General features: G+C 45.8%; 1 protein-coding gene across 1 annotated transcript in view; it reads right to left on the bottom strand.

The window, feature by feature from the left end:
* Positions 1–24,584, bottom strand: part of LOC147321555 (melanoma receptor tyrosine-protein kinase-like) — a 42,071-nt gene extending 17,487 nt beyond the window's left edge. The window contains exons 1-3 of the mRNA XM_086305480.1: positions 24,382–24,584; positions 2,104–2,255; positions 820–1,027 (exon numbers count right to left, since the gene is read on the bottom strand). Coding sequence (XP_086161606.1) covers positions 820–1,027; positions 2,104–2,255; positions 24,382–24,463 — 442 coding nt within the window. The 5' untranslated portion in view covers positions 24,464–24,584. The remainder of the gene's footprint in view (positions 1–819; positions 1,028–2,103; positions 2,256–24,381) is intronic.

The raw sequence follows: 24,584 nt of genomic DNA, 5'->3' as shown, positions 1-24,584 counted from the left end.
TCTGTGTGTGTGTGTGTCTGTGTCTGTGTCTGTGTCTGTGTGTGCGTGTGTCTGTGTGTGTCTGTGTGTGTCTGTGTGTGTCTGTGTGTGTGCGTGTGTCTGTGTGTGTGTGTGTGTGTGTGTCTGTGTCTGTGTGTGTGTGTGTGTCTGTGTGTGTGTGTGTGTCTGTGTGTGTGTGTGTGTGTGTCTGTGTGTGTCTGTGTGTGTGTGTGTGTCTGTGTGTGTGTGTGTGTCTGTGTGTGTCTGTCTGTGTGTGTCTGTGTGTGTGTCTGTGTGTGTCTGTGTGTGTGCGTGTGTCTGTGTGTGCGTGCGTGCGTGTGCCTGTGTGTGTCTGTGTGTGTGTGTGTGTGTGTGTGTCTGTGTGTGTGTGTGTCTGTGTGTGTGTGTGTGTGTGTGTGTCTGTGTGTGTGTGTGTGTCTGTGTGTGTCTGTCTGTGTGTGCCTGTGTGTGTGTGTGTGTCTGTGTGCGTGTGTGTGTGTGTGTCTGTGTGCGTGTGTCTGTGTGTCTGTGTGTGTGTCTGTGTGTCTGTGTGTGTCTGTCTGTGTGTGTCTGTGTGTGTGTCTGTGTGTGTGTGTGTGTGTGTGTGTGTGTCTGTGTGTGTCTGTGTGTGTGTGTCTGTCTGTGTCTGTCTGTGTGTGTGTGTGTGTGTCTGTCTGTGTCTGTCTGTGTCTGTGTGTGTGTGTGTGTGTGTGTGTGTGTGTGTCTGTCTGTGTGTCTGTGTGTCTGTGTGTCTGTGTGTGTCTGTGTGTGTGTGTGTGTGTGTGTGTCTGTGTGTCTGTGTGTCTGTGTGTGTCTGTGTGTGTGTGTGTGTCTGTGTACCGGTCAGGCTGCTGAGCTGCAGCTGTTTCAGGCCGCTGGTGTAGTTGATGGTTGCAGATGAGGCGTTCTTGTGATAGTTAGACATCACCAGCAGAGCGAACCGGCCTTCGTACAGGTTCTGTCCCCGGATCAGTCTCAGGTTGACCAATGGGATGGTCGCCACATCGTTCATAGCGATCAGAACATAACCGCCTACTTCCTGGATGGACTAAAGCAAAGAGGAGGATAAATGAGTCCAAATAAAGTCAGTCATTATTGTCAAAGTAGCCTTTAACAACACTCTTATTGATTGGTTTGATTAACATCATTTTGAAACGCTTTGCTCGCTGCCCTGTTTCTGTGTTTATGTATGAATGTGTTGCTGAAACCTGCCCTTCATCTTTCTTTCAGTGTTCAGTCACTTTTATGTGCAGGCATGGTCACATGACCAGCTGCCTGAGCGCGACGGATCTGACTCCCACACGGTGCTTCTCAAAGTGTTCCCCTTCTCTTATTTTTTAACATCTGGGTTTGATTTTCCAAAAGCAGAGCTCCTCAAGGCAACCTGATAACAGAGGCTCCTTGAATGCAGCACAGACACAGTTGTGTTTGTGTGAGGGAAGATAAAACAGTAAAAACACAGATGAGTCCACCGAGGTGCTCGGCATCCACCAAACGTTTCCTCAGGCAGCGAGGCGTTCACAGACCAGTGTAACCTCAGGTGGGCCCAACCAGAGCAACAGGAAGTCTCTTCAGTGTAAAGTTCACCTGATAAACGTTCTGAGAAACCTTTACAAAAATGAGTGATTTTAACATCGTATTTTAGGTTTTCCTCCCTGTTTCAAACTTGTTTTCAGGCTGGAGTGATGTTTGAGGCTCAGAGGAGTGAGGCGTTCCCACCGTCACAGCTGACGTGTGAATCGCACAGAAACATCCACGCTGTTTGGCCTCGCCATGTCTCTGCTGTTTGCTCTCACAGTGAGTCAGACTTATGAGAACTGGTCTTTAATGATAATTCAGCTGAAGCTGGTTTCCTGTTATTGTGCCAAAGACGATCCTTCATTCAAAATGATGCTGAAATAAAGTCCGTTAATTTTTATTCCAATAAAAACTAACAGAGAAACTCCAGATTGTAGTTTCTCTGTTAGTTTGTCTGTTGCTGGTTTTATTGATTTTATTTATGGACTTTTCTTTCACTTTATTATTTGCTTTGGTTCATTTATAACCCTAACCTCTAATTATTGATTTACAATCATTCATTTTATTTGTACACTGGTTTGTTGATGCTGAGGGACGGTGGCTCACCTGCAGGAAGGACAGGTCGTGGTGCTCCTGCGTGTAGGTGATCTCCAGGTTCTCCAGCACCACGGAGCAGTTGGAGTACATCCTCACCATGCTGTCGTAGTGCTGCTCGTACGTCCCCAACAGCGACAGGTGGTTGCTCATTCCCTGACACACTGAGAGAGAAAGAGAGGAGTGCACAACATCAGCTGCAGTTCCTCTAAAGGCCACTGGATGATGCAGTTTCCTGGTCTTTTGCCCTGAAGGGAACAGTAACCACTCTGAAGTGGACCTGTTTTGGCTTTTTCTGTTTTTTCGACTCTTGGATCTGTGTGATCTCATGGCTGCCGCATGTGCAGAAGCCCCGCCCACCTGCTCATCAGCTCATTAGAGATTTCTAATAAAAAAATTCAAAAATAATCTGTCATTTAGATATTTTTCTTTAAATATGTAACCAAAAGTCCTAAATATAATTTTAGACGCCTATATTTAGAGTTTCTTCACCACAGACACTCAGTCCTTTGGTGTCTCAAACAGGAGGGGATGTTTCAGAGTTCACAGGTAATGAAACTTAGTCATCAGGTCATTGTGTGATGTGTTCAGGGAAGCCCCGGACCAAAGCAGGAAGGTGTAATGCAGCTTTGAACCGTAAAAACGAGAATCGAACGAGTTGGGCGGCAGCTGTGGAGCCTGTGACGGTGTGAGGAATGAAGTCCGGCAGGTTAAAGATCAGCCACTTCCTGCTGAAACTAACACATCAGAGCTCAGGTTGCACTCAGAACTTCACCTGAAAGTCAGTGGAGGAGATCTGAGTGCAAAAGCAACCCGGTCACACGAGAAGCTCAGACTGTACCGACAGATTTTAAACTTCACATCACAGAGTGAGTTCAAACATCTAGTATGGTGACGGCCTCGGGCCTTTCTCACCTGTCCTGCAGGTTTTCCTCACACCTGATCTAAACACTGCAGTTCAGAGCACTAAGCTCCTGATGGTCTTTCACTCCAGTAACAGGTACAGGAACACGGTGCAGAGCAGCTGTGACCTGTCTCACCTCCACCTGTTGCCTCCACTCTCCTCAGACTTTAAGCAAACAGCGAACCGAGGACCTCTGAACATGTCTGGCTGCACACCGATTGGCTGTTCGCCCACTATGACATCACAAAGATAACACAGCTGCTCTTCATCTGAAGGAAAGCGACCCATTGGTCAGGGCCGCGCAGAAAAGTTCAGACATGTGCTGTTACTGTACATGTGATGCAATAAAGTTAGCTAATGCCTGTTTCCTTCTATCCTATCTTCTTTCCTTCATTTATCAATTTATCCATCTCTCCTTCCTTTCTTCACTCCTTCTTTCTTTCTTTGTATCCTTCTTTTCCACTTTTTCTTTCATCCTTCCTTCCTTCCTCAACCATTTCCTCAGTCCTTTCCTTCTATTCCTATTTATACTCTTCCCTACATAGCAAAATGGGTATGGCCCACACAATGTGCTAACACATGGCCCACATACCGCAAAGAATGACGGCCCTTTGGTGGCCCAGATCTGGTTTGCCAGAGGTGGCCCACACATGGGCCAGCACAAGGCCAGCTGCAGACTCACTGCTGGACCTGTGCTGGCCCAGATGTCAGCCTAATGTGTACCTTAATTAAGCCATGTAATAACAACATGTACTGGAACATAATAGTGCAAAAGTAACATGATGAAACTCTGTTCAGAGAGTGAATGGACTGATTCTTATATAGCACTTCTCTACTCTCCCAGATTACTCAAAGTGCTCTATACAACATGCCACATTCACCCAATCAGACACTTTCTCTAAACTGAGTGCTTTCTAACTACATTCATATTCCTGACATGCTGACTGAAGGAATCAGGGATCAAACCCCTAACCTTCAGATCAGTAGGTGACCTGCTCTTCCTCCTGAGCTACAGCCACCGAGTGGTGAACCTGAGTAAACCCTCACTAGGTTTGGATAAAGTGTACACTCACAAACCTGTCAAACCTGCATTTGAAACCTTAGCTACCATAGCAGTATAGTATTGCAACATGGCATTTGGGTCTTCTGACTAAAATAGGAAAATAGGAACATAAATAGTGCCTCATTGCCAGACCTGGCGCACATCTGGCTGACATACACCCTGCCATGACACCAGTCAGTCAGAAGTGCCAGCTTGATGCCAGATCCGGGCCAGACCTGGTTTCTATGAGCCTGGACCACATACACCAAACCACAATCGGGTCAGATATGGCATGCCATCACATAGACAGTGCCATCTTGCCAGGCCTGGCCCATATCTGGATGAAATACCACCTAACACGCCAGAAGTCAGCCAGCAGTGCCAGCTTGACACCAGACCCAGCCCAGACCTGTCTGCTATGTGGGTTATTCTTCTTTTTTTATTTTAATTTTTTCCCACTTTTCTTTCTTCCGATCTTTCCTTGTGTTGTCTCCTCCCACTCACCCCCCCAATGTCCTCATCCTCATCTGTCCTCTCCCACTCATTAATCCCCATCTCTCCTCCAGCACTCCATCCTTTTCTGTGTTCCCAACATTCCATTTTTTCCCTCCTTTCCTCAATTTCCTTTCTGTTTTCACAGTTTTATCACTAAACTCATCCTTTCTCGCGCCTCCCTTCCTTCCTTTCATGTTTTCATTCCAGTTAAAGCGCGATGACATTCACGACAACAAGACAACATGAATGTTTGGATTTCTTTGGATTCAAACACATTTTTGTTAACTTTAGAGGAAGCTCGGAAGTCTCATCTTGATAGAGGAAACCGACACTGAGGTCATCTCCTGTGTCTCTGTGAGTCCATCTTCAGACAAACCTTCTGATAATTTGGCACCTTTAGAGGATGTAAACAGGAAGTGTAATATAGTCATAGAGTCGGGAAGTTATCTGAACTGCAGGCGTGTTTGTTGGAAATTTAACTGCTCATATTTTGGCAAAATGACAAACGCAGCTAAACTGACTGTTTGCAGGGCTCCCATGCATGTGCAGACATGCAGCTGTCACCGGAGCGCTGACCTACTGGAGCATGAAGTCTTTGATGTGCACGCAGGTTTAAGGACAGCTGTCAGAAGCAAAAGCCAAAGATTTCTTCTAAAAGTGTAAATAAAGTGAATGTGAAGGAAAACGTAACATCCAGGACAGCGGCGTGTCGCGGTCGCTGCTGCAGCGCCGAGGTTATGTGGAGCTCGTGATAAGTGATAAAGAACGTTAAGGTATTAAAATATGACATCTCATAGTGATGGCATGCATCTGTACACACACACACTTACACACACACACCCACAGAACTGTTTGTACAGAAACTGGTCTGAGCTGTCAGATTTTTGGACGTCATCCTCGACTGCTGCACGGTACACTGCATGTTAAAGTCCCTCCTCTGTGTACATATGTGTGTGTGTGTGTGTGTGTGTGTGTGTGTGTGTGTGTGTGCGCGCATTTTTCTTGGAAAGCCACAGAGTGCTCAGAACACACAGTTTCCCAGTAGCAGCTGTGCACTCAGCTCCTGTCAGTGTGTTTAACACCAAAACTCTGCAGGCATCTTCATGTTTCTGAAGATCAGCTGACTTCATGATGGATGGAAACTGAATTGAATCCACCTCAACAGCTAATCTAAGTCTCAGTCGCTCTGGGTTCTCCACTCAGGAGGAAGCTCCTGTGAACAAACTCAACCACGAGCCCAAAGCGTTTGCTCAGCCTCCAAACTCCACAGATTCCTGAATAATCAGCTGGACACGCTGAAACACGCCTGGTCCTCTAAAGCTCCGCCCACAGGCCTCAGGACCCTCAGAATCCACTGTGGGGACATCCAGAGTTCATCACAGGTCAGAGCTCAAATATAAGGATTTAGATTTAGGTGGATTAAACTGTCCAGCTGTGCACAGCTCCCACTCACACACGTTACCTGGGCAGGCTGCTCAGGTGTGCTAACAGCTGCCTAAGTTTGGCGGGAACTTGTTTTTTTCCAGCCCACATCTTTCCCAGGCAGCAGCCCATGAGTCAGAGAGGTGGACCGGAGCTGTGGAGGGTGATCCTCCTGCCTCAGGCTGCAGGCCGGAGGCTCCACAGCCTGCAGCAGGTTGTTGTTGGGTCCTTAGCTCACAATAAATTAATGGTAAATAATATTGAACTGAATGTGTAGAGCCAACTGTGTCGGTTAAGCAGATTTTTCCAGATCATATTTTTCCTCAAATTTTTTCACACAGGAAGTGAAAACGTCAAAAATCTCGCTAGCTGAGCTCGAACGTTTTCCCGTTGAGGTGAGGAGGTAAATCTCTGCGGCCATGACACACAGGAGCAAATAGTGCGTTACTTTCAGCGGCGGATTGATCGATGTGTGCGTGCTGAAGCAGACCTGCGGAGGCTGCACGTCGCCCCGTGGTTCGTGCACGTCAGCGATCGTCGCGCCGCCTTCTCGCAACTCAGATAAATCACGCGTGAATCAGAGTCAGACATGAAGAAACTGGATCAGTTAAATCCTCTTTATCCTCTCGTCTTCCTCCTCTGCCTCCGTGCTGACTCAGCACAGCGCCGGCAGGAGGAGAGACGGAGCGTTACTCTGAGAGGGAAAGTTTCTAAATCCCCTGATCCTGTAAAGCAGCAGCACTGTGTGTCTGTGTGTGTCTGTGTGTGTCTGTGTGTGTGTGTCTGTGTGCTGTGATTAGACAAACTGTTCTGTCAGGGTCAGGGTGCCACATTTATCTCTGTCAGCACGTCGTCTACCTCTTGTTTCTTCATGCTAGATTAGCGCAAAGACTGGGAACAGCAGGAAACTGTTAGCCTAGCACCACAGATATGAAACTTCTATGTGACTAGAAAATCACAATGGTTCCATTTTTATTTGATTCACGGTGTAACAGCTCGTAATGGGACTGCCTCACAGATGCTTTAGACATAAAAAAAACCTTAAAACATGATTTATAGATCATATTTTGGGGATTTTAAGTAATTCAGACATTAATTTATGAAACATTTTTATAGTTTTTTCCAAAAACTGAAGCTTTTAAATAGCTGCACAATAGAAACAATGGTGTTGACTTAAATATGAAGCCTTTTTAAAAAAAAACAACACAATATCTCAGCCTCATGATCAGTAATCCACTGATGTGATACGAACAATATGCAGATTGTTCAGGTACAGCAGGCTTACCTGTACTATTAAATATACTGAAAACAATCTTTACAAATAAATGTACAATACAGCACAATATGTGGCAGGCTAACAGTTTACAAGGCTAATGATTATAATATGAAATGACGAAGATAATGAAAGGAAACATTTTTAATGGAGCTCTATTTCTACATTTCTCACACATACTGCATAACTACCTCTGATTCTCATCAATAAAGCTGAGCTGAAGTTTCTCGTCTGTAAAGGAAACGTAAAAAAATGATTGCGTAGTCAGTTAAACGATTGATTTATATCACTGAAGCATGTGGAGAATATAATAGTGCACAAGTGTTTTGACAGTCAGATGAAAACACCGCAGAAAAAAATATGTTGTTGCTTTTGTGCTGCAGGTTTGTGATCAGTGGGAGTTTGACCTTTACTTCAAGGTTGGCAAACACAGATGTGTGCATGGACAGGACGCACGCTCAGTCGCACGTCAGCCAGCAAATCGCAGAATCCTGCTTTCACGTTTCCCTTTTCTTCATCGAACAGAAACAAACACTGATCGAGTCCAACACGCGGACGTAAAGAAAGGCAGCGAGGCCTGCTCAGTGCCGCCCGCTGTCACACCTTCCCAGAGTGTTTGAGCGGACAGGAAGTGGTTAAAAGCCTGGTTGTGTTGGGGAAGGTCGGGTTTGCTAGAGCGAGTCATTTCAGATAAGGCGAGTTTATCAGCCTGTTCTCATCATCAGAGTCAGCGGCGACGTGAATGTCTCTGCAAGCCGTGTCGAGCTTCAAGCCACAGTTTTCTCCCTTTACCTGCTAAATCACCATGGTAACAGGTGCCGAACACCTCACCTGGTCCGGTCATGTTTTACTTCAGTGTTCGGAGTAGTGATGATTTTATGACTGCCGCTTTACTGAAGCTGCCTGAACGTTCATTTGATGATTTGACTGTGATCTGCTGCTGGAAACACAATAAACACGTTTCCTCCTCTGTGATTGGTCACCAGATTAAAGACTCTGTTACTGTATATTTTCTAAATGTTACTGCTTTTTAAGCTCTTTATAGATTTGAATCATCATTTTATCATCTTCATCTGATAACATCTCTGACTCATTTTGTGCAGAACAGTCAGCCAACACTGGAAATACCCTTTCTTATGTGAGCACGCTCGGAGCCCGGGTTAACAGAGAACGTTAATAACCACCGTCTGACACCAGCCACCTCCAGCGCCGCCGGGCGGGTCACACGTCTCAGGGTGTCCTATCAGACCGTCGTTAGACGGCTGTTTTGTCTGCGTGCTGTAGGTTACTGACACTGCCCCCTGGTTTTCCTACGCACATCTGCAGCCAGATGTCCATGTCTTTACTACAAACCCAGCTCGCTGTGAGCAGGATTCACATACGTGAGCAGGATAGGCGATCACATGACGTCCATCCAGGCTTTAATCTTCACGCTCACGGCATCTGAACACTCAGCGGTGCGACTGATGTTACAAAGGAAGATTAAACCATAATATTAAAGAAATATGAAGAAGGTAACGTTTTAAGTGACGAGGTGAATAAAACTGGAAAAAAATTAAGGCTTTAATAAAACTGATCATATTTGAAGCCGTGACTCATATCACAGCTCTGTCATTACAACAGGAGAGACTCTGATTGAGCACTTTTTTAAATGAATGCTTAAATGTGTGTAAACAGTTTTAGTCTTTTATTTCAAGGGCCTGAGAGGAAAGAATGAAAGCTGAATCCAAACACAGGTTTAAGCCACATTCAAATTTAACACGAGTTCAGCAGGTTGGAATAAATTAGCTGCTGTGGTTTAAGATACTCGTGCTTGTAGAACAACAGGATTGTTTTAAACTGCTGTCAGCCAGCAGGAAAAACACAAGCAGGAATAAAGTTGCTGCATTTCTGTCTGTCACTGAGCTCTGAGGTTCCAGGAACGGTGACGCTGTTGCTGAAGAATTGATTGGTATGTAGGCGAGATGTCATAGCTGCTGATCTCTAACCTGGAACAGGTTACCATGGTGATTTATCCCAGTCAGAAGTTACAACCTTTACAAAACCGAAAACTCAGGATTAAGCCTGAAGTTAGCCGGATAAACTCAGGCTTCATAGTTCAGACCTCAGGCAGGTTCATGTTGTTTAACCAGTCGTGACTGTTTACTCCGTACTCTGAGACAACAAACCGCATTTCACCGATATGACTGTTTTATTCATGTTTCTATAGATATTGGAAGAATTTGCCGACAATAACTGCACAGCGAGAATCTGCACAGCCCTCATTAGCACCGTGTACCTGCACACAGGTGGGTCACCTGCCTGCCGTCAGCCGCCACTCTGCTTTCAGATCACAATCACAGCAGCAGCCAATCACAGCTCAGAGACGAGCAAAGAATTTATTCGTTTCACAAAAGATGGAGAGTCAGATAACGCACACACACACACACACACACACACACACACACACACACACACACACAGCAGTGCTTTTTCCTGTCTCATTGCAACATTCAAGGTTTTTCAGGACTTTCTGTCAGAGGAATGAAATGAGGTCACTGAGACGTATCAGTGTGTGTGTGTGTGTGTGTGTGTGTGTGTACATGTTTAGACACCTTTGTGAGGACAGAAGAGTGCAATGCTACTATACTTATGGGGACAAGATGTCGTCCACACGGGTTTGAAGGCATGTTTGAGGCTCACGATGTGGTTTTAGTGTCGGGGTTACCGTTGGGTTAGGTCAGGGCTCAGGGTTAGTGTAGGAGGCCAGGGACAGCATTATGTCAATGAGATGTCCTCATTAAGATATAAAAACGAGCGTGTGTGTGTGTCAGTATTGAATTAGCTGTAATGAGTGAAGTGCTGCTGACTCGTCTCTAACCACCTTCAGCATTCAGCACAATCAGGGTCAGTCACTCAGCACTGAGACCGTTTGTCCTCTTGTTGACGGTCTGAATCAACCAATCAGCTCCCAGAACACTCGTTACAAATCTGAACCCAAACTAAGTCAACAAGTCTGTGACGAGCATACACTTAATCTGATAATCTGATAGCTTATGGTGTAAGGAACACAAACAACTGAGGGTTTGGCATAAACTGAATAAGAATGCTTCCTGCTGAAGGTTATCAGCGGTCATAATTAACAGCAGACAATGAAGAGTGAAAAGACCTGTCGGTCCACCTCCGCCTGCCAGCGTTCTCCTGCAGTCTGAGCAGCATCGGCCTGCAGAGCTGTGTGTCGTACTTTCAGCTACACAAACACGGCGACACAGCCGTTGCTATAAATCTGACAACGCTGAACCGTTGAAGGCGATCCCGTTCACTGAGCTCGGTGCCAGAGCTTTGTTCACAGCCGAGCTCGCTGCTAATGTTTCAGGTGAAACGAATCCAAACACGGTGATGAAGTTTATGTGGAGCTTCAGCGGGAGGATCAGCGATGTGTCTCATGTTGTTCTCACGTCCATCGCTCCTCCAATGAACTGTGAGTGTTTTCTGCTGATTCTAGGAACCCCGCCATTCTTCTCTGCTAACTCTTCTCCTGCTTTCTTTTCTTGGCATCTTTATTTATGCAGCTCATTGAAGCAGCTGAGCCCTCCAGCAGGAAAGACAACGCTCGGCGTAAAATAAAGTCAGAGCGGTCGGCGTCCTCGCTGTGAGGCGGCAGCTTCTTCACTGAGGACAGAAATCTGTCTTCATAAAAGATCAAAGACCAGCAGAGAGGAAAAGAGAGGAGCCGAAGATGGAGAGCCATCCTCGCTGTGACCTTCAGTTTCCCTCTCAGACACAAACACAGACAAAGAGACGAAAACAGAGTTCAGCCGAATTCACAAAACACCCGAGAGACGAGCTGGGTTTGTGATCAGGACAAACGAACACACACACACGCACACACAGACACGCACGCGCGCGCACGCGCACACACTCACACACACACACACACACGAACACACACACACGCACACACAGACACGCACGCGCGCGCACGCGCACACACTCACACACACACACACACACGAACACACACACACGCACACACAGACACGCACGCGCGCGCACACACTCACACACAGACACGCACACACACGCACACACAGACACGCACACACTCACACACAGACGCACACACACACACACACAGACACGCACACACACGCACACACACACACACACAGACACGCACACACGCACACACAGACACACACACACACACACACAGACACGCACACACGCGCACACACACGCACACACACACGCACACACACAGATAAATAAAGAGATGTAGAATTCTACAGATATGTTCGTGGATGCGATCCTGTCGTTGTTGTTCTTAGTAAATCGTTCCTTCACGTCTTCAAACTCCCAAACTCGTCGCATGTTTGCTGTGTTACTCACGGTGGTGTCACTGAAGCATGTTCAGGTTTCTGTGATGGAGAAATATTAGAAACATGCGTCACAGCTGCTTCACATCACTGTTTTTTCATATTTGCTTACAATAAGTCGTTTGACTGTCGCTCTCCTGATCCACTGAACTGCTTCAGTGATCCTACAGAGCTGAGCACAGGAAGCAGCCTGCAGCACACAAACAGCCGTTTCACTCGCAGTTAACACCAATCATCCACCTCACAGTGATCCAGCCTCACCCAGCGACGAGCGCACGAGCTCCATGTGGATATCTGAACAGCAGCGTCTGTTCCTAAAGCTCAGAGTGAACGATGAAACCCGAGCCCGTCCTGTTTCATCAGTTCTGATGGTTTTGGATTGACAGACGTTTCTGTTTTTATCCGACAGTTTATTTAAGCAGAAGCGGGCTGCGCTGCCAGGATGGAAATCATTATTCACTCCCAACAATAAAGAGCTCAAACCAATAAAAGCTCACAGTGAAACAAAGAGAATGAGATGGAAATCAATGGTCACCTTCCCTGCAGCAGAAATCAATGACAGCTTCCCATCGCTCTGCCTCGTCTGAGCTTAAACTGCTGTTAAGTGCTTTCATCGAACTTTTTAAAAACCCACCACAGAAACACGTGAACATCGATCGAGAGCTGCACGGGTCCAGCCCGGCGAGCACCGAGGGCCGTCACCGTGATGCCTTTGCTTGTTTTTATGACTCTTATGTTTGCATTCAAACTGTGACGTGGCCTCGTCCTTTTAAAAAGGTCCAAGTGGAAGTAAAGACGGCGTGATGTTTAAAACTGCGCGGTGAGGCGTTACCAGTCTGTCTGCTGAAGAGTGCAAAAGTGTTCGTATCAGCACCGAGATCCAAACTTCACACCTCAACTGCAGGGTGGAGACGCCCAATTTACCCAATCACCACCTGCAATCAGTGTGTGTGTGTGTGTGTGTGTGTGTGTGTGTGTGTGTGTGTGTGTGTGTGTGTGTGTGTGTGGGGCACAGATGTTTGTTCATATCAGACTTCATCCTGTCATGTTTACGGGAAACAAGACTGAAACTCAGAGAAGAGAGACAAACATAATGTTGTCCTGCAAAATGCCACAACAGGAACACACACACACACACACACACACACACACACACACACAGACACACACACACACACACTGTCTTCAGGAATGTCTCAGCCAGCTGAGAGGGGCCGTCCTGCTAAACGCAGCCTCAGCAGGTCTGAGCTCAGCTGAGAAAATCTTCTTTCTGTTTCCTCATAAAATCATTTCCAGGCTCTGAACTTGTGACTTCAGAAACATTAAGTGTGATCCGTCAAACCGGTCCATCGCTGTCTCACTGTGATGATGTTATGACAAAAGCACATATAGAATGTGTGTAACAGCAGTTTGTGCAAACTGGATTAAGTAAGTGTTGCAATTGTGTTGTGTGCAGCTCTGGAGGCAGACCCGGGAACCGCGGGCTGCAGGTCAAAGCTTTCTGCACGACTTGCTTCATTTGTTGCCTCCAAATCTTTTCTTCCTCTGTTCACGTGTGTGTGCGCACCAGCTGCATGCACAGACACACAATCCTGTCCACCAGTGGAACCTCGTGAACACACCAACATCAGAAACTAATCGTTAGATCTGCAGGGTGAGTGTGTGCGTGTGTGTGTCTGTGAGGGTGTGTGTCCTGCCTGCAGCAGTGTTCGCAGGTCAGAGCGAGACTGTGCTTGTCTGCGAGATGGAAGCTGCTTCACTCTGACTCTGTTTCAGGAAAATTCCAGAAGGGCCCAACGAGTTTTGCCTCTCTGACAGGCAGCATGTGCTCCGACCTTTGGTACGCTGCTCCCAGCCACACAGATAACCTCTCTCTTGGGTTGGCACAGAGTAACCTGAGAGTTTCACCTAAAAAGCCTCTGATAGGCGCAGGCTGTGCGGCCCTGCAGCCTGACAGGAAGCTCTAAGCGAGCGAACTCTGCAAAGACCATCAGTTGTTTCAAAGAATTAATCAGTTAAATCTGATGATATTTGACTGAAAAACATTTACTTTCAGTCAGCGACACCAACAATCATCAGCTCCATGTCATGTCTTTGTCCTGTCTTCCGTCCCCGTCGCAGCAGATGGCCCCGCCCCTCCCTGAGCCTGGTTCTGCCGGAGGTTTCTTCCTGTTAAAAGGGAGTTTTTCCTTCCCACTGTCGCCAAAGCGCTTGCTCATACGAGTGCTGGGGTTTCCTCTGTTGTATTATTGTAGGGTCCACCTTACAACATAAAGCACCCTGAGGCGACTGTTGTTGTTATGCTGCATAAATAAAGCTGAACTGAATCCACACTCAAAAAAAGAAATTGGGTGGTTGTTACATGTACAAGATTCAAACTTTGAACTAAATAATTTCTATGGTGAACGTAATTAAATCATGTAGCATCTGCATGAACTTCAGCAACTTAATTTGTTCTTGTTGAGATGACCTGATACAATCTAGTAAGAGCGGTTATTTGCTGGACTCACGCAATTCACACGATCACATTAGATGTCAAACTGCAGGAAAATCACTGGAGTTTTAAGAGGCAGACAGCTACACCCACACCACGCGTATGCTCTCGCTATTTATTGTGGTTTAACCTGTCAAGGACAAAAACGTACAGAGAAGTCTGCATCAAGCCTTGAAATCACAGCTTTCCTAGTTTTAAGCCTGGAGTGACAGCTTGGTGGTGTGATGGTCAGTGCTGGTGCCTCACAGCAAGAAGGGCCTGGGTTCAAATCCACAATCTGGCCAGTTTGCAGTGTGTAATTAGAGTTCGGTTAGTTGGTAATTCTAAACTACCCATGAGTGCAAATGGTTGTTTGTCTCTATGAAATCATCAACCCCCACATTGGTTCATTAAGCACGACTAGCAGTAATCGCCTTGATTAGCAAAGTAGTTGTTCAAACAACAAGATTTCATTGAGTTCTCCTGAAGTTTTTAACTTGTGTAGAATCAATTAAAACAGATTTCACTCTACATACTTAAATAAATCACTTTAAGTCAATATAAGCATACTACGTTGATCCAACGTAATCCGATTACATTTAACCACCAAATGCCAAATGTGTTGGTCTGACATGGTCAAAAATGGGTTTTTGTACTCGGTTAAATCTTGTGGGAAAAGGTGCCGTGATTAAATTGTGTTCATCCAACAACAGATTTTTTTGAGTGAATGCACCACAGTGGGTTTTAAATCAGTCAATCAAAATGTGACTGAAGTGCTGACTGTCAGCTTTAACTCAAGGGGTTTAATAAAAACACTGCACAGCTGTGCAGACTCTCACACTTTCACAGGCTCAGAACCAGCTGGACAGGTGAGACCTGCTCCCTCGTTGTTGGAGCCAAGTCCAGGCCGATATTTTACTCAGTTACATCATGCCATATTTAAGTATTTGTCATGATCTTTAAGTTTCTATTATGATCTTGATCATTTTATTGTTATTTATTGTTATAATGTAATAGGCTGTGCTCCATAAATTAATCCTGCTTTGTTAGTCTGTTGTTGTTGTAAAGTGTTGGTGGATGTCGTAAAGGGGGTGTGTATTTGGCCCACATGCGGAGGGGTGTGGGTAAAAAAGGTTAAGTAAGCAAGCAGGACGTGGAGCAACAGTTTTCTGACCGTCGCCGTTTTAATGTTATTTTTGTTATAACATAAAGGGAATATAAACGGAGCTCCCACCAGAGGCATTTGTTTTGTACCTTTCGATTTGTATGGAAAATAAATGTTTTGCCCCTTTTTTCCTTCGCCTCGTTTTTTGCTACCGGAAGGCATCCAAGCGACTTAACAAGAGCACGAGTCAGAAACTTTACGTTCTGCAAAGAAGGACCGAAGGTTGCCGCTATACTCGTTGTTCCCTGAGCCACAAGAAGGATCTGGATTTAATCCCATCCAACTTTCCTGAAAGGGTCAATACAGGCTCCAAACAGACTCGGATGCTGAGGGACGTCCTAAACTGTGTCACTGTACAAAACCTCATGGACCTGACTGCATGTCAGGAAACCGTTCTAAATGATTTCACTGAGGGATGCTTCAGACCAGTTAGCATCCATGTGGTCACCTCACCCTCAACCAGCAACGTCTCAGTCACCTCCTCCTTCAGCCACGGGGACAAAGACGCATTTCTGAGCCAGCTGAGACACTGAAACTCTCCCAATATCCTGAGTCTGCCCTGCAGCTCCTTCCAGGAGGACATACATCTCAACTAGGAGCCTCCAGGTGAGTCAGGTACCTGTCTCAGTGTAGAAGAGCAGCGGCTCTCCTCTGAGCCCCTCACCCAGTCTCTAAGGTGGAGTCCAGAGACCTTTGAGGGGAGGCTCGTTCCTGCTGCCGTGTCATTACATGCAGTTTGTGACAATCATCAACTGTTTATCTTCCATGCAGATACCTGCAGGCTGCAGGTGTGAAGCCCGATGAGGGCTGCGTGTGAGCTCCAACCTTCAGAGCCCGACCAACAGAGACAGCAGGTCGTAAGAAAAGCCTCTAAAGCACCGAGTGGGGTTTGTGTGATGGCGTGCGGGCACGCAGGTACACGAGTGGCCTGTATAATCCGGCGAGCACTTTCTCAGCTCCATTATTGACATTTTTCACATTCCTGCTCTGAAAATCCCACAGGCTGCTCTTGACGGGCGTTAGCCGCCGCCGCTGGGAAACCTACCACACACAGCGTCTCACATTCATTACAACAGCAACACGGACTTAACTCGCCAACGCAGTTAGATTCAAGTTCTCGTTCCCACCTGCAGCTCCCAGCAGTCTGGAGCGAGTCCCATCGGTGACTCAGCGCTGGTGAAAATGACATTTCAGCGTGACAGCTGATATCTGTGTGAATACCTCAGTGAAACTGACACAAGCCAAAAACAGCTGCGACTCACTCAACCACCTAAACACAGGTTTACACACCTGTGGAAACACCTGAGTGTTTACATGTGGTGGAAACGACCACAAAGGCGCAGAAACAGGAGGACAAAGGAGGGAACAACTAAGCTGTAGTGCCTCTTCACCTCACTGTGCAATACCTTTTGTGCAATACTTTTGTAAATAGTCAACAGTGCAATAGACTCAATACTTGAAATGTGCAATTCACTTGTATTTTTATTTTTATTCCTATTTATTCTATTTATCCCCTTCGTATATTTTATTTATATTGTCTCTGTATTTATATATGTGTGTGTGTATATATATATATATATATATATATATATATATATATATATATATATAATATTCTGTAACTCTGTAACTTCTGTCGGTGCTGTGCTTTTTTGGAAATCGAATTTCCCAGAGGAGCCCACCCGAGGGATTAATAAAGTTCTATCTTATCTTATCTTATCTTAAACCCAAAACAAAGCATCATCACGTTCATCTACACACACACACACACACACACACACACACACACACACACACACACCTGCATCAGTGTGACACGTGTACTAAAGTTCACCTTCACCTCGTTGTGCTGGTGGCTTCTTCCTGCTGTCGCTGCTCACAGGGAGTCAGTGATTGTTGGGGTTCAGTGATGACAGTGTGGAGTCGTTACAGTAACTTAAAGTAATTTAACTGACTGCACAGCATTAGGGTGGTGGTGTGGTGGTTAGCATCATCGCCTCTCAGTACGCAGGCCTGTCTATACTCTGGCTTCCTCCCACAGTCCAAACACGTGATGTGAGTGTGGACGGTTGTGTGTCTGTGTGTGGCCCTGTGATAGGCTGGAAGCCTGTCCAACGTGTACCCCGCCTCTTACCCCACGCCAGCTGGGATAGACACCAGTGACCATGATCTGGAGGAGAAGAAGAAGGATGTGCGGGCGGAGAGCATCGCCGCTCTGACACGATGCTGGCACGTTCAGCTACCATCACATCAGACATCCTCACACACGCACACAAAAGCTCAATCATCAGTGTGTGGTTCGCTTTGATTCATGAGGAAAAGCTCAGCGTGTCCGGCCCCTCCTAAACCAGCAGCCAATCAAAACTCTTGAATCGAGGCAGGACTCAGAGAGCTTTGGGAGTTACACCGCTGACCTCGGCTCAGTTTTTGGGGTGTTTTTCAGTCGGGCCGATTGTTGTCGTACTTTTTTTAGTCAGTGCAGCTCGGCTGGGTATGTTAACAGCATTACCATGGTTACCGCCAGGCTCCAACGTCTTCTTTATTATTGGAGTCGAGTTTCACTTACACACACAGCCAAGGTCTTTCCAAAAAGTCAAACTCAATGGGAACTCTCACACACACACACACCCACACACACACACACACAGATGCTCTGTGCAGCCACAACAATCAGTGTTTGATGATTTACTGCAGCTGAAGCTGGATCAGAAACACAGAAAGCGAGCAGCTGCTCTCTCCCAGCACACACAATCAGCAGAGAGTGCAGCCAATCAGAGCAGCTGGTGTCATCAGAGAGACACGCTTAAAGTCTCCGAACAGCTCAGTGTAGAAATCTGATTGTTTTTGTGTTCAAACTTAAAAACTGAGAGGACGTTGGTGTGTGTGTGTGTGTGTGTGTGTGTGTGTGTGTGTGTGTGTGTGTGTGTGTGTGTGTGTGTGTGTGTGTGTGTGTTTGGGACAGAGACTGGGTCAGTGTGAGACTTTAGTTTGTTAACTGGTAATTATGTGACAGTGCAATCAGCTCATTTACACAGTAACATGAAATTAATGCAGCCAGTTACTTTCTCTGGCAAGTAATTAAGTCATCTACACCATTACTTTTAAGGGAAGTAACTTGTAATATGTAACAGATTACTTCTTCGCTGGTTTGTGGCGATACAGTCCATGAAATAATCACATACAATCTTTCTTTTCTTTTCGTGCTTGAGGTCATGAATATGTCAGCGCTGCATTTCACAGGACAAATTTCCTGAGGTGTGTTTCTAGTAAAGAGAGCATCACCATGGCAACCAGGAAAACAAAGATGGAAAAAAGACATGGCAGCCATTTTTCTCAACCCAACTAGCACATCGTCATGACAAAGCGACACATTTGTACCTGCTTTTATATTTAAAGTGAATACAAACTCTGAAACACACAGTGTGTGTCTGAAACACACACACAGCTTTTTGCTGTTTAACGAGCACATGTGAGGCTGCACTGATGAACTGTTGTGTTCAGAGACACCAAATAATGTTGCGGAGCGTGAATCAAAATACAAATTGTTTTCTGGTAAAACAAGACAAGGTCGTGATTATCTCACCAACTGCCATGAGACTGGGTTGACTTGTTTGGTCGCCATCTTTGGTTTAATGACATGAGAGAATTTAACCCTCAGTCTTGGCCTGCAGGCACTCTGCAGTGAAACAACAGCCCATTCTCAACAATGACAGTCACACAAATACACTCAGACTCACTCAAATCCTCCTGCTAATCAAATTGTGTTTGAAACAAAGATGGAACACAGTCAGCTGTTTTCACTTATTACACACACACACACAGATAAAACTCTAATCTCAGCAGAGCAGCCTGAATGGTCTGACATACACTGAAATCTCCCATAATGCCCTGCAATCCAACCAGAAACTGTCAAAATAAAAGGTTAACCTGAGAAATTCTCAAAAATACAACATTCATTTATCAGCCGTGTCATTTCCTGTTCTTTCTGAGGCGCAGGTTAAACTTCCCGAGGAAACACCGGGGCTGATGGGAACTGTGGCACTGTGGGATCAATGACAATGATCGATAGGTTTTACAGGCTGCATTTAATCCTGGATGAAGTTTTTTCTAACGCTCCTTCCTGTTTACATCCTGCCTGCTGCTGTAGTTTATGATGCGTTCAAAGAAACGTCGTATTTTTAAAATGTATTTATTTCTAATGTGAAGCCCCTCCCCTTCCTGCTGAGGGTTTCCTCCTCTTGTTAATAAACTAATAACTGACATCACATCCTGCCTTATCTCTGGGATCTGTGCCCAAGACCTCGCGACATGTTTTTCCAAACTGGGTTTAAAAGTGAACGTCCAGCACGTTCATGGATGCAGTGCAGGAGGACATGCAGAGGCTGGTGTGGCAAGAGGGCTGGGGCAGGAGGAGATGGAGGCGGATGACTTCTGAAAGGAGCAGAAAGAGGAAGAAGATCGGCTGTGTCTTCTCTAAAATCTAACTTGCATGTTATTTATGATGCTGAGCCTCGTGTGCTCTTTCCACTCTGAGCTGTGAGTGGGGATTTCTTCTCTTCGATTAAGTTACATTATCACCTCGGTAGTTCCCACAGCACATGTGGTGTGGGATGTGGTAAACCCACAATGCTTTTCCAGGCTGTACAACCTGCATTCACTATTTCACACACACACTCAGTGCTACAGGTCTGCACAGAGCCCAAAGGATGCTGAAGGACCTCAGTCACATCCTGTTCTCTAACCACCTGCTGCCGTACGTCACACCTCACAGCAGCTTGTCTGCTCACTGAGACACTGTGGACTCGTCCTGCACACGTCACAACTTCTCACAACCAAGATATACAGACTCGTGTGTTTATGGGTCAGTAATAAGAACTAAACCACCATGAGCCCGGAGCTCTCTGCTCTGAGCATCCCCACACTCATCTAATCAGACCCCACACTGACCCACTCCACCCAGGATGTGAACTCATTCTCGTCCTCCTCTCTGATGAGGTTATCGTTCCCTGTGGGACGTCTGTCTCATGGAGAATGTGGGAGGAGCAGAGACAGTTTAAGCCTCACAGCATGGACGCAGGCCGAAGCCATCAATCACCGATCAGTCAGAGAAACGAGCTCCTGCAGGTTTCTGATGGAGATCAATGAGCGAGAAAAGAAGGAGAAAACTACAACATGTACTCAAAGTACTACAATACGAGGAGAATGCACATTACATAAGGAGCTGAGAGCATCAGGGATGGAACTGTGGTGGAGTTTACGTCTATATGGACTGTAATGTTCTCTTTATGATCTGCTGTTGTGTACGTTTGTGTCTGTGCAGAATAACGTGTTTGTGTTGCTGTGAACCTCGGGTGTTTCACTCAAATTACAACAACAATAATCACACAATGGTTGATTAAAGCTCCGCCCCTATTGTTGTGGCCGAGCGTGTGACGCAATCACTGATTTCGGTAAAGACCACCGACAGTTACGACTCGGCGTAGGAGAACACCATCACAGAGCAGAGCAGGCATCAGTAACAAAGGAAGGAGCTGGGTGGAGGTGGGCTGCAAAGCAGCTTGCAGATGAGCAGCAAACATTAGCTATATGTGAATGAAAGTCCCAAATGTGACCAGAGGAGCCTGTTAGACCCACAGCAGAGAGCAGAGCGAGTGCCCTCCACCAGAGTCAATGCTTTGTCTGACAGTCTTAATGAAAGTCACATGGGCTTCTTCTTTGCTCCACCTTTCTGCAAACTTTCATTCAGCCTGATGCTTGTATGCATTGTGAGTCATGCAGACAGACTAATCGCACTGATCACTGCTCCAAATCCAAACAGAAACGCAGGCATTACACAAATGCAGCTGTGGAGCTGAGATCCTCACGCTGCAACATTTTCCACCTTTCACTTACAGTTTTTTACAGACGCTAGGACACATTTCTCAATACTTAGGTCACTTTTGCAAAACTCTTCACACAATCCTCCTAACTGACCGTCAGCTTGGCAAAGCAGTTCATTTCACATTCAAAATGCACTACAACTACCAAAACACTTCATTCAGGTCTCAAATAAACTCATTCTTCCAGAACACTAGCAAAGGTTGACAGCCGACAAACACACTTTGTCACCCACAAAACAATGACCTAAAAAACACTAACAACATGTAGCATTACAGTGTTTTCTTGTGTAAAACAAGGACACATCTCTGTTTATAATTTCAATATATGTTACTGGAATGAATCAGACATCATGCAGAATTCGTTAATATTTGTTTATGTATTTTTATTTTTTTGCACTAAGTAATCCCAAAATACAAGAATTTGTATACACACCATCCACTGATACACATACAATAGTAATGCTAATCTACTCGGTCTTCTCCATTTGGCCACAGGTTCTCATCCACATCACATCTTATGTCATCTTGGGCAACACACCTAGGAAAGAATCTTCTGGCTGCCAGAATTGAAGGAGTTGAAAAATTGAAGGAGTAACACCTGTGTAGATGTTCATCTACAATGAGAATCAGCTGTGGCTGGTTAAACTGCATTTTTAGATTTAAAATATGTTTCAATAAAATATTGCTGTTGCATTTTGCTGTCTTTTTAAGTTTTGCATTGTGTTATTGTTTTGGCCATAAGTTTACAGTTTTTCTCAAATGTTAAAACACAAAAGCCAATCCTGTAACCCAAATGACCAGTAGTCTAAACACATTTACTAAATGTAGCCACCATATTCCAGTACCATAAACACATGTCACATGAAGACACAATTCACAAAACACAACCCTCTGTACTCATAAATCTAAACACATTTTTCCTTGCTAAAACACATGTTGCAAAACAACTCTGCTCATATCCTCAAATGAAAGCCCATGTGATGCAAAATGCTTGCCACAGTCACCAATCTTTGAACACAGGGAACACACCTGGCGTCATTCACTACACACAATGACTCAAAATTGAAGACACTTGTTGCTAATGCTGTACCCACATGTAAAAGCAAGTTCAGAGTGCACAGTATGCTGAAGGTTCCAAACAAACACAATGGATGAAGGCAGAGTCAGGGGAAGAGGAATTTGATGCAGAGGAGGGAGAAGAGCTGGCCCTGGAAGAAGAGGAGCAGGCCAATGAGGAAGAGGAGTTCAAATGAGAGGAGGAAGAGGAGCGACCAACGAGGAAGAGGAGGAGGCCAACATGGGAGAGGAGAAGGTCCAGGAGGGAGAGCAAGACAACCTCGCACCATCATTACGGACGAGATGCGAGCAACAGCTCAGCGACATGATGCCGCACAGTGATTGTGGTGTGTGTGTGGTGTGAATAACGTAAATACACTTCACACCCTGTTCATGTTTTCAAGATTACTGTTGTGTGCAATAGATTCTGTTTTTGCATTGAGTTGTGTTACAGTAGTGTACGTACATGCAGGATTTTCCATAGATTTATACTACTCATATGAAACTCACAAATCTAAATGCCTAATCCTCTGCAGAGATCTACGACGATCCGTTACTGTATAGTTTCTAAAATATGCATTGGCAGTTATGAAACAAAGAACCTTCTCACAAATTGAGCATTGTGTTTTCAATTGTTTTGCTGTAGTGTGTAATGCTGTGTATAGTGTTTACAGTTTTGACAGCTTCGAGCTGCTCTCTTGGTGTGGGAGTTTGAGTTTTGCAGTGGGAAGGTGTGGTTGTGTTTATGTAGCTTTAGAGAAGGGTGTTGTGTCAGGACATTGGGGGACCTGGTGGTAACGTTTGTGACATGTGTTTTAGCATTTGAGAAAAACTGTAACAGTTTTGAAAACAGTATGTAAGCACATGCAAAATGTCCTGTACGTACAAAGATTTTTGGCAGTTGTTGTGTCTGAGTGAGAAGATAATTCATGAAATTTGAGAGATGTAGTCATTGAATGCATTTTGTGCCAAAACAATGATAACTGGTCCTCAGTTTAGCCCACATAGACTTCTGTTGTGCTCACTGTGTGAGGAGTTTTGCAAACGTGACCTAAGTATTGAGAAATGTGTCCTAGCGTCTGTAAACAACTGTAAAGCCTGATTATCATTTAAAACACGTCAGCCTCTCACATGTCACGTGTCTCATTATTAGGAGTATTACAGATGAACTGCACTCTGATGTCCCTGTGCTGTTTGGGAGACGCATGTTCTCTGTGGGGGAGACGCGAGCTTTGGCTCAGATGCAAAGCAAACACGAGAGGAAATGAAGGTTTAATTGGCGATGAGCGTCAGTGTGTGTGAGTTTAAACGTCTTCAGCCGCGAGCTTCCACAAACTTTCTCCACGCATGGCTCCATCTCTGGCTCAGACACACCGCCTCTGACATTCACTTTTTACTGTTTATTACAGGTGTGTTAAACCTGCGATCAGTCCTCCACGCTCACCCGCGGAGCTGAGTGGACAGCAGAGTGACCTGCTGTCCGCACACGGTCACCTTTAAAGGCACACCTGATTTGTGTCTGTTCGAGCTTCTTCATGCATCTGTTTTTAACTGTGTTTATTCGCTCTGCTTTTAATTTGATTCCGGTGCAAACATTCCTCTCACACTTCTTTCATTTCTGTATCCGTCCTCCTCCCTCCCTCTCCCGGGTCACATCCCTCCGACCCCTCTGTGAGATGTAATCTGCCCGCGGGCCTCCTGTGAGTGGCGGAAGCACCTCCTGGGGAGAAGCGGAGCCTCCTCGGCTGTGTCTGAACCCGCAGAGCAGTCTGACCTGTTAATTCCAGTTAACTCCAATTTAGAGGCTCGTACTTCCTCCTGTGAGGGATCCGATCGGCGGAATCACTCTGATGTTACATTCATTTGATATCACGGAGGAAAAGGTCACTTCCTCAGCATGTACAGTAACTTTAAAGGTTTAACATTTAAGACCGCGTATAGATCTGAGTCGTGACTCTGATGTTCGAACACGCGTGTTTTCCTCTGTGGAATACTGCCCCGGACCTTCTGATCCTGAATCAGCTGTAATGATCATTTCTGCAGGCTGTCTCACTCTGACTCTGAAACCACTTTGCTCCAGTTTCTGTACTTTTACACGAGCTCTGAGACCCCAGGTCACATGTGTGATCCCGACGCCCGCGGAGCGGCTGAGCCGCAGCGGTGCCCTCAGCGGGGACACACCAACTTTTTAACCCACCCCGGAGCAACGTCCCCGGTTCCTACCTCTCCTGTCGGGAGTGGTGCAGCAGCAGCGGCCGAGCAGCAGCAGCAGCAGCGCCGCTCCTCCTCCGCAGAGAAGCTTCATGTCCGCGGTTCGATCCTAACTCTGGTACTCGGAGTGTGCGTGAAGTGCGTGGACGGACTCCTCCATGAGCAGCAGGTACAGCAGAGACTGATCTCCAGAGCGTCCTGCAGCTGAATGACGG

Source organism: Aulonocara sp. 'chitande type north' Nkhata Bay, linkage group LG9 (assembly GCF_057382095.1).
Source record: "Aulonocara sp. 'chitande type north' Nkhata Bay isolate Kocher_YH1m ecotype deep benthic linkage group LG9, A_spYH_male_GT1.1, whole genome shotgun sequence".
Classification (NCBI taxonomy): Eukaryota; Metazoa; Chordata; class Actinopteri; order Cichliformes; family Cichlidae; genus Aulonocara; species Aulonocara sp. 'chitande type north' Nkhata Bay.
This window is presented reverse-complemented; position numbering and strand designations above follow the sequence as displayed.